At 40.3% G+C, this 14433-nt stretch overlaps 1 protein-coding gene across 1 annotated transcript in view; it reads right to left on the bottom strand.

Moving 5' to 3' along the window:
- The window catches only part of LOC104462226 (cAMP-regulated phosphoprotein 21-like), a 46078-nt gene that overhangs the window by 19533 nt on the left and 12112 nt on the right, over nt 1-14433 (bottom strand). Inside the window, exon 9 of the mRNA XM_010074088.1 lies at nt 13630-13770. Within this exon, the coding sequence (XP_010072390.1) occupies nt 13630-13770 (141 nt within the window). The remainder of the gene's footprint in view (nt 1-13629; nt 13771-14433) is intronic.

Raw genomic sequence — 14433 nt, 5'->3', positions numbered from 1 at the left:
TGGTGAGACGCTGCCTATAGCTGCCTGAGGCTGCCAGATCGCTGCTAACTGTTATTGCCAGAAATAGCTTTTGTTGTTGTTGTGGAGCAAGGAGCGGGAATCCACAGTGTCTCAGTCACTGAAATATTTATACTCTCCTCACCGGGACTGAAGGACAGGGAAAACAAATTAACATACTGTATGTTAATTTGCTTCCTTCAGTAGCGGTGACCTCTGGCAACACTGCCACTTAGCGAAGCCTAGACACCTTTAAAAGTAAGGAAAAACTGATAGGAAGTTCAATAATAAAGCCAAGAGTTTCCTCACTCCTAATAAACAAACCCAGTAATGGGAGGGACTGATGGCGTTTTGCTTAAACAGAATATTATCTCATCACCATTAACTGAGGAAATTACTCCAGAACAATCACAGAATATCAATCAGTTCACCAAGTTAAACCCATCCCTATATTTATTTATCTATCTACTTTTTAAAAGCCAAACCCCACTGGTTAAAAGCTCAACATTCTCACCTGACGCACAAAGCAGCACATTTCGTGTCACCTCACCTTGCACAAAAAAAGCAAATTTTAAGAACCATCTCATGACTCCCAATGCCACGTAGCTGTCAATAAATAACACTCCAGCCTGCACCACTCCCACGCCTAAACCTGGAAGGTTTAAGCCCCACCGATGCCAGAAGGGCAACCGACAGCCTCAAGAACTGAGCTAGGACTCATCTGCTGCTATCATCCAACTGAGGGGTTGCTAATGCCACAGTTGGTTTTGAAAAGCAGTAATCTGCTCTCTCATGCCATGTTTCCACGAGGGACCACAAACCTTCTACTTTGTGCTGAAGGAGCTGCTAGCAGCAGTACTGGTAGGAGATGCTCATGTCCAGAGACCGACAGTTTATGACATAAAGCTTCCACTGACATTAATGGACCGATTATGAAGAAACCCGAAGGTAGAATTTACGGAAGTCAGTGACTTTGCACATGAAAATGTCCATACAAATTTCAAATAAAAACCCTAGTTTTATCTTATTTCAGAATGGAAAATTAAACCAGATGCATAAACGAGACACCATTTTGTTGTTATAGCACCCAGATATGCACGTTAGCTAATTAGCAATGAATTTCAAATCACAATCCAGCACATATTCATGCCATAATTACCGTCCATTGCAATTCACTGTCAGATCTGCACGAAAGATTTGTAATGAACTGTTAAAAATACAATATGAAGAGACAGCAGCTCTCCCACTTTGCTTTCTATATGAATTTTAAGGACTCCCACTTCTGCTCACAATTTGCATTTTTGCGACAAAGCAACAAAACACACCGGCCCGAGGTCCAGAGCTTCTGAGAATTCAAGAAACCTTTGTCCATCAGCTGTACGTCCACGCTCTGTGGAGGCTGTAGGATCTGCCTTTTTGGCAAGCCCAGAGCAGCACAGCTCTCTGCAGAGCCTTCTAACCTAATGGGTCATTAGCGATGTTTGCTCATAAACAGCAAGGCTACAGAGCCCCATTAATGGATTCCGAGGTGGGTTGTTCTGCCTTTGCTCTCATTAACGAGCAGCGTGCCTGCACAGCCAGAAACCAAGATCCATTCCCTCAAACAGTCTGCTTGGACAAGAGCAGATGAGGAATATTATTTTTTCTGGGCTTACATTCTAACACACAAACAAAGCTGCTGCAATTATACTATCGCTGTCAAGTCCATACTTACAAACTATCTGCTGAGCATCTAATAAATTCTATACCGAGTGTAATAAATAACTATGATTTTAAAATGCAGAGGAAAAAAACACAATCAAAAATCAGAGAGAAAAAAAGCTTGGTAAAGTATCTCCTCCCACTACTAACTTATTTAAACAACAACATGGTTTTCATACTTCATAGCATTATTTCCATTTTTTAATCTCATTTTCACTTCATTTACTATTTATAAAACGTTTACACATGTCAGAAGAGAATAGGAGAAGCATGAGATCAAGCCATGAGCCTAAGCTACTGATCTGGTATGTGCCTGATCAGAAAATTAATCAACATGCCGAGTAGGTGATTAATCTCCACAGTTGTGAAAAGAAATTTGCCTGGGTGAACATGCAGAGAATCACGGAGCACCCCAGTTCTATGAGTGCCAGGAGAAGATCCTTTACTCCCAGTCACCACTAATCTGGAGGGAAGCTTGTCAAGTGAGAAAAGGGTATTTAGTTGAAAGAAGCGTAAACTATTTTAAGACAGTATCAGACCCCATTGATATTTACAAGTTTGTGGTTTTTTTTCTTCAATACTGTTTACTGTATTTTCTAACATCTGTGGCAAAGATGTATTATTAGTAGAATGCAGATAGCAAACAATGTTTAAAAACCAGTAAGTGGAACCAAATGCTCTAATTATTTGGGTAGAGAAGAGGTTGACTCTGCAAAGATTTGGGTCTGGTCCTCTGATGGAAGTCAGTGCAAGTTCCACATTCACAACTTCAAAGTTCCCTGTAACTGTATAATGCATTTGCTAAAAGGAAGCAGAGATAGTGTGGTTATTCAGGGGAAATGTGTCACATTAGTTTATGAATTTGCAGGTGAATCAACTGCTTGAAAATGGAAAAAAATAATATGCAATTTTGAGTAAGATGCAGTATACTGACGATATACTAATACAGTATATAATTACAGTAATACAGCAGATACAGTGAATTCTTCTCATGTGAATCCTGAACGAAGAACAATCACATCTATTTCTCTCCTAAGCTTTTTTAGACCTGATAATGTTAGTAGTAGAGTCTGCACAATATACCAAATTGTGTTCGTGCATGTAAGGGAGTGAATGTATCGTGCTTATTTTCAGAACTGGTATGAATTAAGATATTACTTAAGTCAAACCATGGTTTACAATTATTATTATAAAGCCATGTAAAATCAGGAACTTATTCACTATTACCACACTGGCTACCTAATTTACACCTTTGAATCCTAACAGTTTGATTGTAAATGGTAAACATGGGATTTGCATAGTCTTTCTGAAGAAACACCAAGTACTTCTGAAGACTTTGTCACTAATTCAAGTAGTCTATTTCGGGATCTCCTGAAAAAAAAAAACAAAAACAAAAAAACCCACCCACAAACACAACAAATAAAGTGTCCTACAATATCTATCCTATATTGGTGGGTTCTCTGTATGCTTACAAAAAGTGCTATCCATCTGTACGACGGTATTTCATTTAGCCCCCATGGCTGTAATCAGTGGATCACTTGAGAACCTCAAACCCCCCTACTCCAGAAAAGGTGACAGAGGAAATACCAATTCCCTTTTATGTCAATAGAATTTTTGCAATTTGGGGATTGCACTGAGAAAACCGGAAAGTATGACCCAATTATACCTTAAAGGCTCAGAAACCAACACAAAACGAGAAGGAAATCACACAGGTAAAAAAAAATTAAAAGTTTGGAGTGGTTTTTTTTTTTTTGTTTCTTTACTTTATTTTTATTTAATATAACTTTTTGATCATCCAAATTTTTATTGCTTGACAGTATGGATGGAAGAAAGACATCTGTGCCCTATAAATGCAGCTTCACAAAAACAAAATTGCATATGATCTCGTATTTCCTAAAAGTTGTCAGGTAGCTCAGTTTGACATCTTTCTGGCAACATGTTTCAGTCCTGGGCACCTCACTCAAGGTGGCCCTGCTTGAGCAGGGGGCAGTTGGGCAAGCTGACCTCCAGAGGTCCCTTCAAACACCAAGCACACTGCCACATTGTGAAACACTGAGTCAGATAAATACTAACAAATCTGTAGTAGAACAAATCTCCATCACTACCTCATCTAGATGGTTTTTTTGTGCCTGCTTTTTCTTCCACAAGTTGGCTGTTATAGTTTAACTTTCTCATTTTGTAGTTACTTAAAAGCCACCTGCAGTCCTTACTTAAGCAAGGCCCCAATAAAGACACTTTTTTTGGACTCATTCTTTACCAGGAAGCCTTATATTTTGGAAATGGTAAAACTGGAATGAGCAGGAAAAACATTACTGTGTGTCAGAAAGGAAAAAAAAAAAGTTAAGATTTTGATAGCAACATCCATTATAAGATTTTTTTTTTTCCTACTATCGCTATGGTGACTTTAATGTGAGCTACTGCTATTCAGTTCACAAGAGTTTCTCTCAATTTATCTCCATATGACAGAAAGCAGAGTTTGACCCTCAGGCATGTTTTTTACAGGGACTATTCAAGGACAATTCCCCATGACATACTCATTTAATGCTTTTGGTTCCCAGTCAAACATTTTAAGTATTAATGAAAGAAAAAACAACCCTAAACCTTAACTAGGTATTCACTATCTAATCAAATTACAAATTTTAAAAATATATTGCAGAGTAGTAATAGCTATCAGGATACACGCACCAAGGAAATCACGGGGCATTTCCCTGTGTCTGCCAGGTTCAGAAGCAAACCAATGCAGTTTTGTAGACCTCTGTTTGCATAGGAGAGAAGAAATGGAATACTGGAGGGAAAAAAATCTGCACTCATTTAAAATAAGTTCATTAGCTCTGAAATAACTGGCTAAGAAACAGGAAACACAGATACCACACCAAAAGGACAAATGGAAAGAGACAAGCGTGAACTTTGAATGTTACGGTTCTGAAGAGTTATTCACTGTATTAGCAGAGCACACAAACTATCTGGGACTGGCAGGGTTGCCTTACGTGTACAGCACATAAATCTTTATTATGAAGCAGATGTTTCTGACAGCACCGCAGCACACAGGCTGTTGCAAGATACCTTCCAAAAGAAGCAACAACCTCACCATGTGTAGAAAAGATCTGTTTGCCAGCACAGCACCTGATGTAGTTAAAAAAAAAAAAAATAAATCGAGCAAGTGCTGTAGTGTGTGACATCGGCAAAAGCCTTGCAGGTAATAGGGAAAAAAATAAAAAAAAAGAGAGTTCAGAAGTGGAGACTGCTGTGGTGTGCAAGAGTCTAAAAAAAGAACTTTGCATTTGCCATTCAATGTTCATTCAATGCACATGGGACAGCACATTAATATTCCTCTCCTGGATAAATGGTAGCACCAAATGAAAGATAGGTGGAGTAATGGGGATAGGAATGTGCAAAACACCACTCCCTGGGTACCCACAGGATTATCACCTGGCTAACAAACTGAATAACCAATAAAATGTTCATGCACAAGGATGCCGTTGGGAGAGCAATGGGACAGCGAGAGTGGGGGAGAAGCACTGCTGCTGATAGGCTTCAGAGGTGTTGTGAAGATTTAGGGCACGCTTATGCAGGTGTTCTGATGGCTTAACGGTGTTTTCTTGTGATTTGCATTTGTCTTTAATTAAACCGACTGCTCAGTCCAATATCACGTTGGCCTCTACTTAGAAGGCATGCTGTGACACTGTGGTGGCCTTTCTCGCTTTGCTAGTTTGTGAATATCTCCTACATCTGCCCACGGCGCTTTTCTTTTTGGTTTTATGCTGGAGGCTCTCCCAGGCCTCTGTATTACCGCCACAGCAAAGCTATATAAGCATTACTGCTTCTTTGCTTTACCTTGCAAGCCAAAACTCTGTTACAACCTGCAGTACAAACGACTGTTTTGACGATGGAGGCATGGGAACTTATTCTGAGAACTTGAGAATTTACAGAAGCAAATATCACGGTTGACAAAAGGCCACAATTAAATGATGAAAGGCAGAATTCCAGCCCTAGAGGTTACATTATTTGATGCAATTCTCTCAGAATAACAGTTTTCAAGAACGAGGGATCAGAATTTCAGCCTTCAAATAGGCTTTGCATGTTTAGGGGCTGATGGATACTAAAACGCAGTTTCAAAAAGCCAGAGTGGGAATTTAAATACAGATAATTGTTAAAGTACAGTACAGTTCTATTACCACAACTTAATACTTAAAACCACTCAAGATGGCATTTCAAGCATTTGAAGGTAAATGCCTCATTAACAGATTGCTGCTTTTATAGTATGAGTCACTAAGAACTTCTGTTATGATTACAAAAGCACACTGAAAGCCATAAAAAAAAAAATATCAACCCTGTACAAGACAGTTCCTTCAAGGCGCTGCCTTCTCTGGGGCACAGGGAGGAGGGCGAACCCTCAAATTCCACATTTTTCCTGGTTAACGACTGTATATCCTTTACCATTATCTTAAGAACAGCATCTGGACTCTAAACGTGTTCTGTATTTATTACTAAGCAACAAGGATGTGAAAAGTCATGCGTTATTTTGACAGGCCTTCTCTCCCTCTAATTAAGCTGGCACCAGTAGCGTTCCCCATTATGAAAACAACAGTGAAGCTGAAGGCTGGAGGATGAATAGAATCAATCTACACTGAATTTCTTCCATGACAAGTTATTCTGTGTGGACCAAGCAGAGGGCCAGATCCTGACGGCTTTCAGAGTATACAATATTTAAAAAAACCTAATCTAACGTTGAGGTGTCATACCACAACTCACTAGGTCTTCCCAAAGCTTGGTTCCAGAGTCTCATCCTGTTTTAATCTATGGATGCAAAAACATTATACATCTTGTCTCCCTGGGAGTCCACCTGAGTACAGGCTTCAATATTTGGTCCAGTATTTTGGGACCCGCTTCTCCTGCTCCCGCTCTCCTGGATTGGATTTAGTTCTTGATATTCAGGATGTCTATCGAGATTGAACAGCTTGCACAGCACCCAATTATTTCCAGCTAGTAGAGGCTTGCAGCATCGTTTATTACAGAATTCATTCATATTTTATTTTAAGGATGTGGCATACTCTGCAAGTGGCTGAAAATCACAGCAGCTTGATTAACAGGCACTTTCCTGCTACAGCTCTCTGCCTGGGTAACCTCCCATCTCCCCACACAGAACAGGTGAAGATAACGTTCTAGGTTTATCAAAACTTCTACTATTAAGTGGTGTGATTGTAAAGATTTAAAAAAAAACAAAACAAAACAAAGATAAATACCATAGTTCAGCATTAATCAGAGGACCTCTAATATTTCATTACAGTATAGAACAGCTATGAAGTACATGTTCACCTTAATTATAAACAATGTAGCTTTGATAAATTACATTACGTAAAATTTTAATATGAGCTGTTAGAACTGGTTCATTAACCCTAACATCTCATTCACAACGTAAGTCATTTCCATGGGTCCAGTATATGCCTCACACTGATCAAAGAAAGAATGAAGCCAGTATTTAAGGGTCATATTCAGCTCAGCCTCAAGTGTATCAAATATTTTCTTTCATGTAAAACAGGCATGTAACTAAAATAAGAGAATGCCTGCTCAGAAAATAGGCTGTCCTAATTCAAGTATCATTAAAATAAATAAAATAAACATTTAAAAGACTGAGAAAAACATTCAGCCTCTTCCAGATGAGCATCAAGCAGTGAAATGACAAATGTGGACAACCTCAAATGATGCATTTAGCAGAACAGTGGAAACTTTACGTTTGAAACAAATGCCTGCAGCATAATATTAAGTTATTGCTAAAAATCCCTAACAGGTATTAACACACATACACCCTGACACACACCGCACACACTTTTCGGAAGTTCCCCATTCTTTCTCAGATGTGAAGGGATTCCCCTGCTCGGCATGCAGGGATGCGCTGCCCAGCTCTGTTCTGCAGCAGGAAAGGCCAGCAAGGACCTAAAGCCTAAAACCTCAGCATCACAGCAATGACTACAGGGGCACTGGGCTCTTGAATCCTAAATATAATTACTATCACACTGTCCTGGTTTCAGCTGGGACAGAGTTAACTTTCTTCCCAACAGCTAGTGGGTTTGTGCGGAGGAGAAGCTGATCACACACTGGTGGGCAGAGCTGCTGCCAGGACAGTCAAGGACTTTCCAGCTTCTCTGCTGTGCCCGTGTCTGCAGGGGCAGGAGAAGCTGGCAGGGAGCACAGCCCCAGTTACCAGCCCAGGATTCGACTTCAGGTTTAGGACCAAGATCCAAACTGTCCAGTGGTCTATTCCATATCATGCACGGTACGCCCAGTATACAGATGAGCCTCTGTCTGGAAGTACTCTCTTGCTCCGGGTTGTCTCCCTCTGGGTCACCCCCTCTCAGGGTCATGAAGAGGAGAAAGGGGTAACTACAATAGGAAACAGAGGAATGGAGCAGACTACATAGTCCTACGAAGAAAAGTAATGCAAGACTCCAAGGAAAAAAATATAAATCCAGAAATAATGGTGTTCACATATGTTTTCCTGCATCATGTAGCTCATAAAAGCAATTCTGCTCTCATGAGATCACTACTCTGTACAGATAGGATAATCTAGGATAGCACAAGGTACTTAAATGCAGATGCAATATCACATGGCAAAACACTCGCCAGATAACTATCCTGTATTACAACAGGGGGAAAAAAACCCAAACCATGCTTCAAATTCTCTTGCAAACATGGCATTGTTTTGACTGAGATTTTACAAAAAAAAATAAGATACATGTGTTCAGGTACACAGCTGTAACTACTACCATACATCTAACTAAAAGAGAGCCGTTACCAAGTGCATGTGGCAGATGTCCCACGCTTCCCATCAGCAAACAACTGCTTAAGGAAATTAAGTCATTTACACTGAGCAACCACAAATACTTTATTCGGTCAAGGGCAAAGGCATACTTTTCTGCATGATTCAAAGGCTGTAACATTTGGCATCTCAAGGAAGTCTTGGCACTTCAGCCTAGGATAAAAAAAAAATGTCTAGAAACTATGCCTCATTGAAAGTGCTGATATCCAGTGCATGCCATTTCACTGACATGTCTGTAGGATCTTGTACCAAAGTTCAGATTCTGAAGAGATAGTGACAGTGCACCTCTGCTAGCATAGATGTTATCTACAACAAGATCACTCAACAGGAACCTAATGAGAACTTTTCTTCTCAGCTTGTGATTCAAATCACCCTTACACAGAGGAAACAGAATAGCACAGATTGTATATCATAGCTACAAAAGTCTTGTAGGTTATTCAAAGTACATACTGTACATTATGTCTCCTGCTGACGCAGTTCCCGCCTAGATTATAAGGAAATCATGTAATACAAATAACATCTTAGTATTGCCCAAAGTTTTTTATGCATCTTAAAGGCAGCAGAAAATCTTCTGACTGGGACAGGATTATAATAACTTACATATTCACAAAGTAAGAAGAAAACCGAATATTACAAGGATCATAACTCATGATGCTCTTAAAAAAAAATTAGTCATAACTGAAGATGTGAGTATTGGTATAAAGTTCGTAATAGGTATGTTACACCCTCAGAATGTATGAAAATGTCTAAATACAACCATTATATATCTTAAGCACTCCACCTTCTCAATTCTGCTGAGCCCTGCCACTCACGCTTATACAAAAATGTACACGAATGCATGTGTGGGCTGTGGTACAGACATACTTGTCACACGGGTGATGATCTCAACCAAATGAAAACCCTTTTCATTTACCAAGCATACTTCCCCTGCATTTCTCCACCTATCTACAGACAATAAAATGAATGAATCAGATTGAACTGATATCTATAATATGAACAGTTCTGCAAAAAGCTCTGAATTATGAGGAATATACAGAATAGAAGGTGGCACATACACACTTTTTTTCCTCCAATTTGGGATGCCCTAACACATTGCCTCGATTCCAGACTTCTGTTGATATCACATTTCACTGTCTTAAATTCCCCATACATTTCAGTATATCTTTAGACAGATGACAGGCAGACAGAGATGACAGGCAAATATACATTACAGTGGTGACATGACCAGCTTCATATGGAAAAAAAGCAGACTTCCCATTTTAAGTACTATTTGAACTCTGAGTATTAAAAAAAAAAAAACAAAAAAAAAACAAAAAAAACCCAAAACAAACAACCAAAAGCCCTCCCTCATTTTCTGATCCACTTTTCTCATGTACGCTGCTCAGACTAAGATTTTAAAAGTTGGACAATTCAGTTAGGCAGGACTTTGTAAGATATAATACGATGAAAAATGATATTTATTTTTCAAAGTTGTTCTTTTTTAACCTAGTCTTAAATTCAAATATCATATGGAAAGATGATTTGTTTTTAAAATCCACTATTCTGTAATGAGAGCTAGAGTACTGACACTTCACTTTATGAAGGTTAACAAACATTTGGGTAGTGGAGGTCATCTCTCTGTGTTTTAAAATTTCATCTCATAAAAAAGCTCCAAAACCAGTATGACTTGTTCACATCCCAATAAAATAAAATTTTAAAAAAGAGGCAGCTTAGATTAAGCTCCTCACCACTGTCGTCAGACTGGAAAATTGTCATTATGTTCTAACCGTATTTTTAAGAACAACTTCACGGAGAGTTCCCTAAAGCTCCAAGATTGCAGTCCTGGCAAGATCCAAGTCCTAGTGTGTTTTTACCATTGTCTTCCCCTCTCTGTAAAGCAGCGCGGTTGACCAGTCAAGCCCCAGCCCTCCTTCCAGCTGCAACCTCTCCAAAAAGCACTTTGTCCAATTCCAAGCCCCAGGAAATTATATAGGTAAAAAAATTTTACAGGTATTTTAGCAGGTACTTTTCATAGACAAAGGTACACTCAAGTGGATATACATTGCCCTAAGATTTACAATTGATGAAAGAAATTAAATGCCCCCATCCACCCCATTCATACCCTAGTCCCCCATTTGACAGACTTTACTCCATACCGCGGCACCCGTACGGTAGCCTTGTTACCAGATTTTCCCAACCAGCCCATTCATCTCCAAGCCATTAACTCTTCTGACATTTGTGCCTCCAAGCACCTGCAGGCAGCAAGGACGAGAGGTCTCTGCTGAACAGAATAAACGCACCTCGCTGCCTGGAGCTAGGGAACAACTCATCGTTTGCAAGTGTGAGCAGAGATGTGACAAGAACCCTCGCTCAGCCAGAGAAACAAGCCACACGATGATTATTCAATATCACACGGCAACTCATATGCTCTTCGCAACCAGGCACACGCACAGAATTAACAGCCAGCGCAGAATTTATGAATTATTGAGTATGCAAAAATGAATATTCTTTCCTCTCCATCATATGCAGCTAAAAATGCTTTGGAAACCAGAAGCCATAAAGAGATAATTTATTGTCAAAATGCAAGTCTTCAGAACATCTATGGGGCCTCTCCATAAATGTGCATAAAACTATCAAGGCTCAGGCTTACAGCACGGAATAATCATGTTGAACAGCGTTTCGGCCGTTCTCCAGATTCTCTGGTGTTCTGGCGATTGTCCAAGCGGTAATTAATAGAGTCAACACATTCCCAGTATTTGATGTTGTTTCTGAACCGCACCAAATTGTCTCCTCTGAGAGCACTGAAACGCAGAAGACATGAAATCTCTTCGGGTGCTTTCAGATGTGGAACTTACACAATATTTGCTGTGGATAATATAATCTCATCAGCCCTTATTCAGGCTGGATAATAACAATCTATTTTCTGTCAGCGCAAGGAATGCTGGTTTGTTTTTTTTTTTTTTTTTAAAAAAAGTCATCTCCTCCAGTTATGAAAAGAGCGAGCTACTTCTCCAAAGCTTTATTTTACAGCAGTATCCAAATAATGTAAATAACACACTGGAAGCATCATGATGCAATATGAGCTTCATATAATCCAGTTACCTACCACCAAATCAGTGCAGAAGAAAAAAAAAAATCTGCCGTTTGCGTGGTGCTTACAAAACAGCTGAGGGGCACAGTCCTGTGTTCATTTCTGTAAGATCTACACAGGAATGTTGTCAGAACCGATTTGTCTGTCTCCGTGCTTCACCTCCAGCTTGCAAGACCACAGCTGCAAGGGTCATTCAACCCGTTATACCCCCGCAAAGTCCTGCCCACTGAGCCTGCCCACAAGGATGCCAGCTCATGCCTGGAAAACAGCCTCGCTTGCTCCTTCCCACCATGCAAGAAACCCCAGCTTTACGAGTGCTCGGATAAAGCTTTGACTGGTGACCAAGACGTCAGTGTCCTCTCCAGAAGTGCCTCTGCAAGCGTTTCCAATGCTACCCACCCCTGTGATGCACAGCCACACAACCGAGCAAGGCGCTAGCAGATATTAATGGGATATTCTCACATCACCAAGTCAACCAGGAGAAGGCAACGCTGCGAGAAAAGATCTGGAGGAGTTGGTGAGCTACAGAGGCGACGCAGATGTGAAGGGAAAAGGGACAACTGTGAAGAGAGAGGATTGCCTCAAAAGCATTCAGATATGACTGTGTTTTCTTTGAGAGAAGACTTTTTTTCTCATTTACAGCTCAGAAATTAATATAGGTTTGCTGCATACCCAGCTTGTTCTTATTCATACCCAAACATAGCTCTCATGCAGGAACAAGTATTACCAGACCCAGAGGCTGAGCCTTCGCACCTTGAGTGTCAGATTTATCAAGCTGCTGTAATTCTCTTGACTTCTGAAAATCAGACTGTTAGTGCACGCTTTAGTCAAACCTTTAAAAACATTAATGTCTGAGCATTGTTTTACAGATGCCACTGTTTTACAGATAGCCCATGAAAAGAATCTAAAATAAATTGTCTGTGATCTTAAATTTACTTCGCCCACATGGAAGATTTTTAGGGCTCAGTGAAGGAACAAATACCAATGTGTTTGGCTCAGGTTTTGATCTTGCAAAATGAGGTAGTCCTTCTAGCCTTCCACAGGAGAAGCATAATAATATAAACAGAAAAAAAAATTCTCTCCAAGTAAATCACCTAACTACTGGATATGTAAATGAAATAAATGTTCTTAGTTCTCTTACTAATTGAATACAGGAAGTACACAATTTTCACATGGGGCTTTCCTGCTCCAAAACCAGATACCAAAACTTCATTACCGATTTGTAATCGCTTTCTCTTTGTTATACAGTTTATAAGTAAAGAGGGAGAGGAAGGCCACAGTTCCATGATGGTTAATACACACGTGGCACTTGGAAGAACAAGTGATGCTGATTAGGCAAGGACACATGACTGCATCTTTGCTGAATTAGCCAAGGAACTTCATCTCAAGCTTTTCCTAGCTTTATACTGGTTCATGGAAGAGAGCATAAAGCATGCCAGCAGAAGTTTCATCTACCGGCAATTTTGCAAAGCATTTCAACCATCAGAAGGAACTTATATCCCACAAAAACTCTGTGGTCAAACAATGAGATTTGAAGAGAAAATAAAGGGGAACCAGGAGGGGAGAAGAGGAAGAAGAGGGAATGAATGGTGGCAGATGGTGGTGGAGTGGAACCAAATCCTAAATAATCACGTTGGGCAGAAAATTACTATTGACATAGAGAGAGCCAGAACAAAGGAAGAGGCAATCTCCCAGATATATGTGGGTTATTTAGAAATACAGCTGTATGGTATCAGGTAACATGTAAAGCAACAAGCTCATTTCTGTAGCAAAGTGGTGGCATGAAGGAATCAGGGAAAGGAACATTCCAAGATACTGGGTTAAATTTCTTGCAAGAGACAAATTGGGTTGGTTTCTCCTTAAGCATCTTTATATCCTTCAACAACCTCACAATGGAAGCCCTGTCCTCGCCTCCCACCCAAGAAAGCAATAAATAGCATTCACTCTTGCTACAAAATTTAAAAAAAAAATAAATACACCGCACAGTCATGATACAAACCAGCTCTTGTGAAAGGGAACAAGGAAAAACAGTGTGGCTACTTACATTCTTGTATTGCTGGTCTTGTTTATAATTACAGATTTTCCAGTCTGATCCACATTGTGATCCATTCCAAAGTAAGCTGCCACTCTGTGCACTAACATCCTCTGATACGATGACATCTGAGGGAACTTTTTATAGTGATTACTGGAGAAAAAACAAAACAAGTCACACTGATAATTACATTTCCCTCTGAGCTATAATTAAATGAAAATAACAATACATTTCAATAATTCAGTGGATGGAAATCTAACTGAAAACTTCTCCTTTGTGCATTTACATAGAAATGTTTGTTACAAAAGAGACTGGTGACAAGTGGCGTTCCGCAGGGGTCGGTACTGGGACCAGTGTTGTTTAACATCTTTGTCGGAGACAGGGACAGTGGGATCGAGTGCACCCTCAGCAAGTTTGCCGGTGACACCAAGCTGTGTGGTGTGGTGGACACGCTGGAGGGAAGGGATACCATCAACAAGGCCAAGTGCAAGGTCCTGCACGTGGGTCGAGGCAATCCCAAGCACAAATACAGGCTGGGTGGAGAATGGATAGGGAGCAGCCTTGAGGAGAAGGACTTGGGGGTATTAGTGGATGAGTAGCTGAACATGAGCCTGCAGTGTACACTTGCAGCCCAGAAAGCCAACCGTGTCCTGGGCTGTGTCAAAAGAAGCATTAGCAGCAGGTCGAAGGAGGTGATTCTGCCCCTCTGCTCTGCTCTCGTGAGACCCCACCTGGAGTACTGTGTTCACATGTGGGGCCCCCAACATAAAAAAGACCTGGACCTGTTGGAGAGAGTCCAGAAGAGAAACACGAAAT

Source organism: Pterocles gutturalis, unplaced genomic scaffold (genome assembly GCF_000699245.1).
Source record: "Pterocles gutturalis isolate BGI_N339 unplaced genomic scaffold, ASM69924v1 scaffold5347, whole genome shotgun sequence".
NCBI lineage: Eukaryota > Metazoa > Chordata > Aves > Pterocliformes > Pteroclidae > Pterocles > Pterocles gutturalis.
This window is presented reverse-complemented; position numbering and strand designations above follow the sequence as displayed.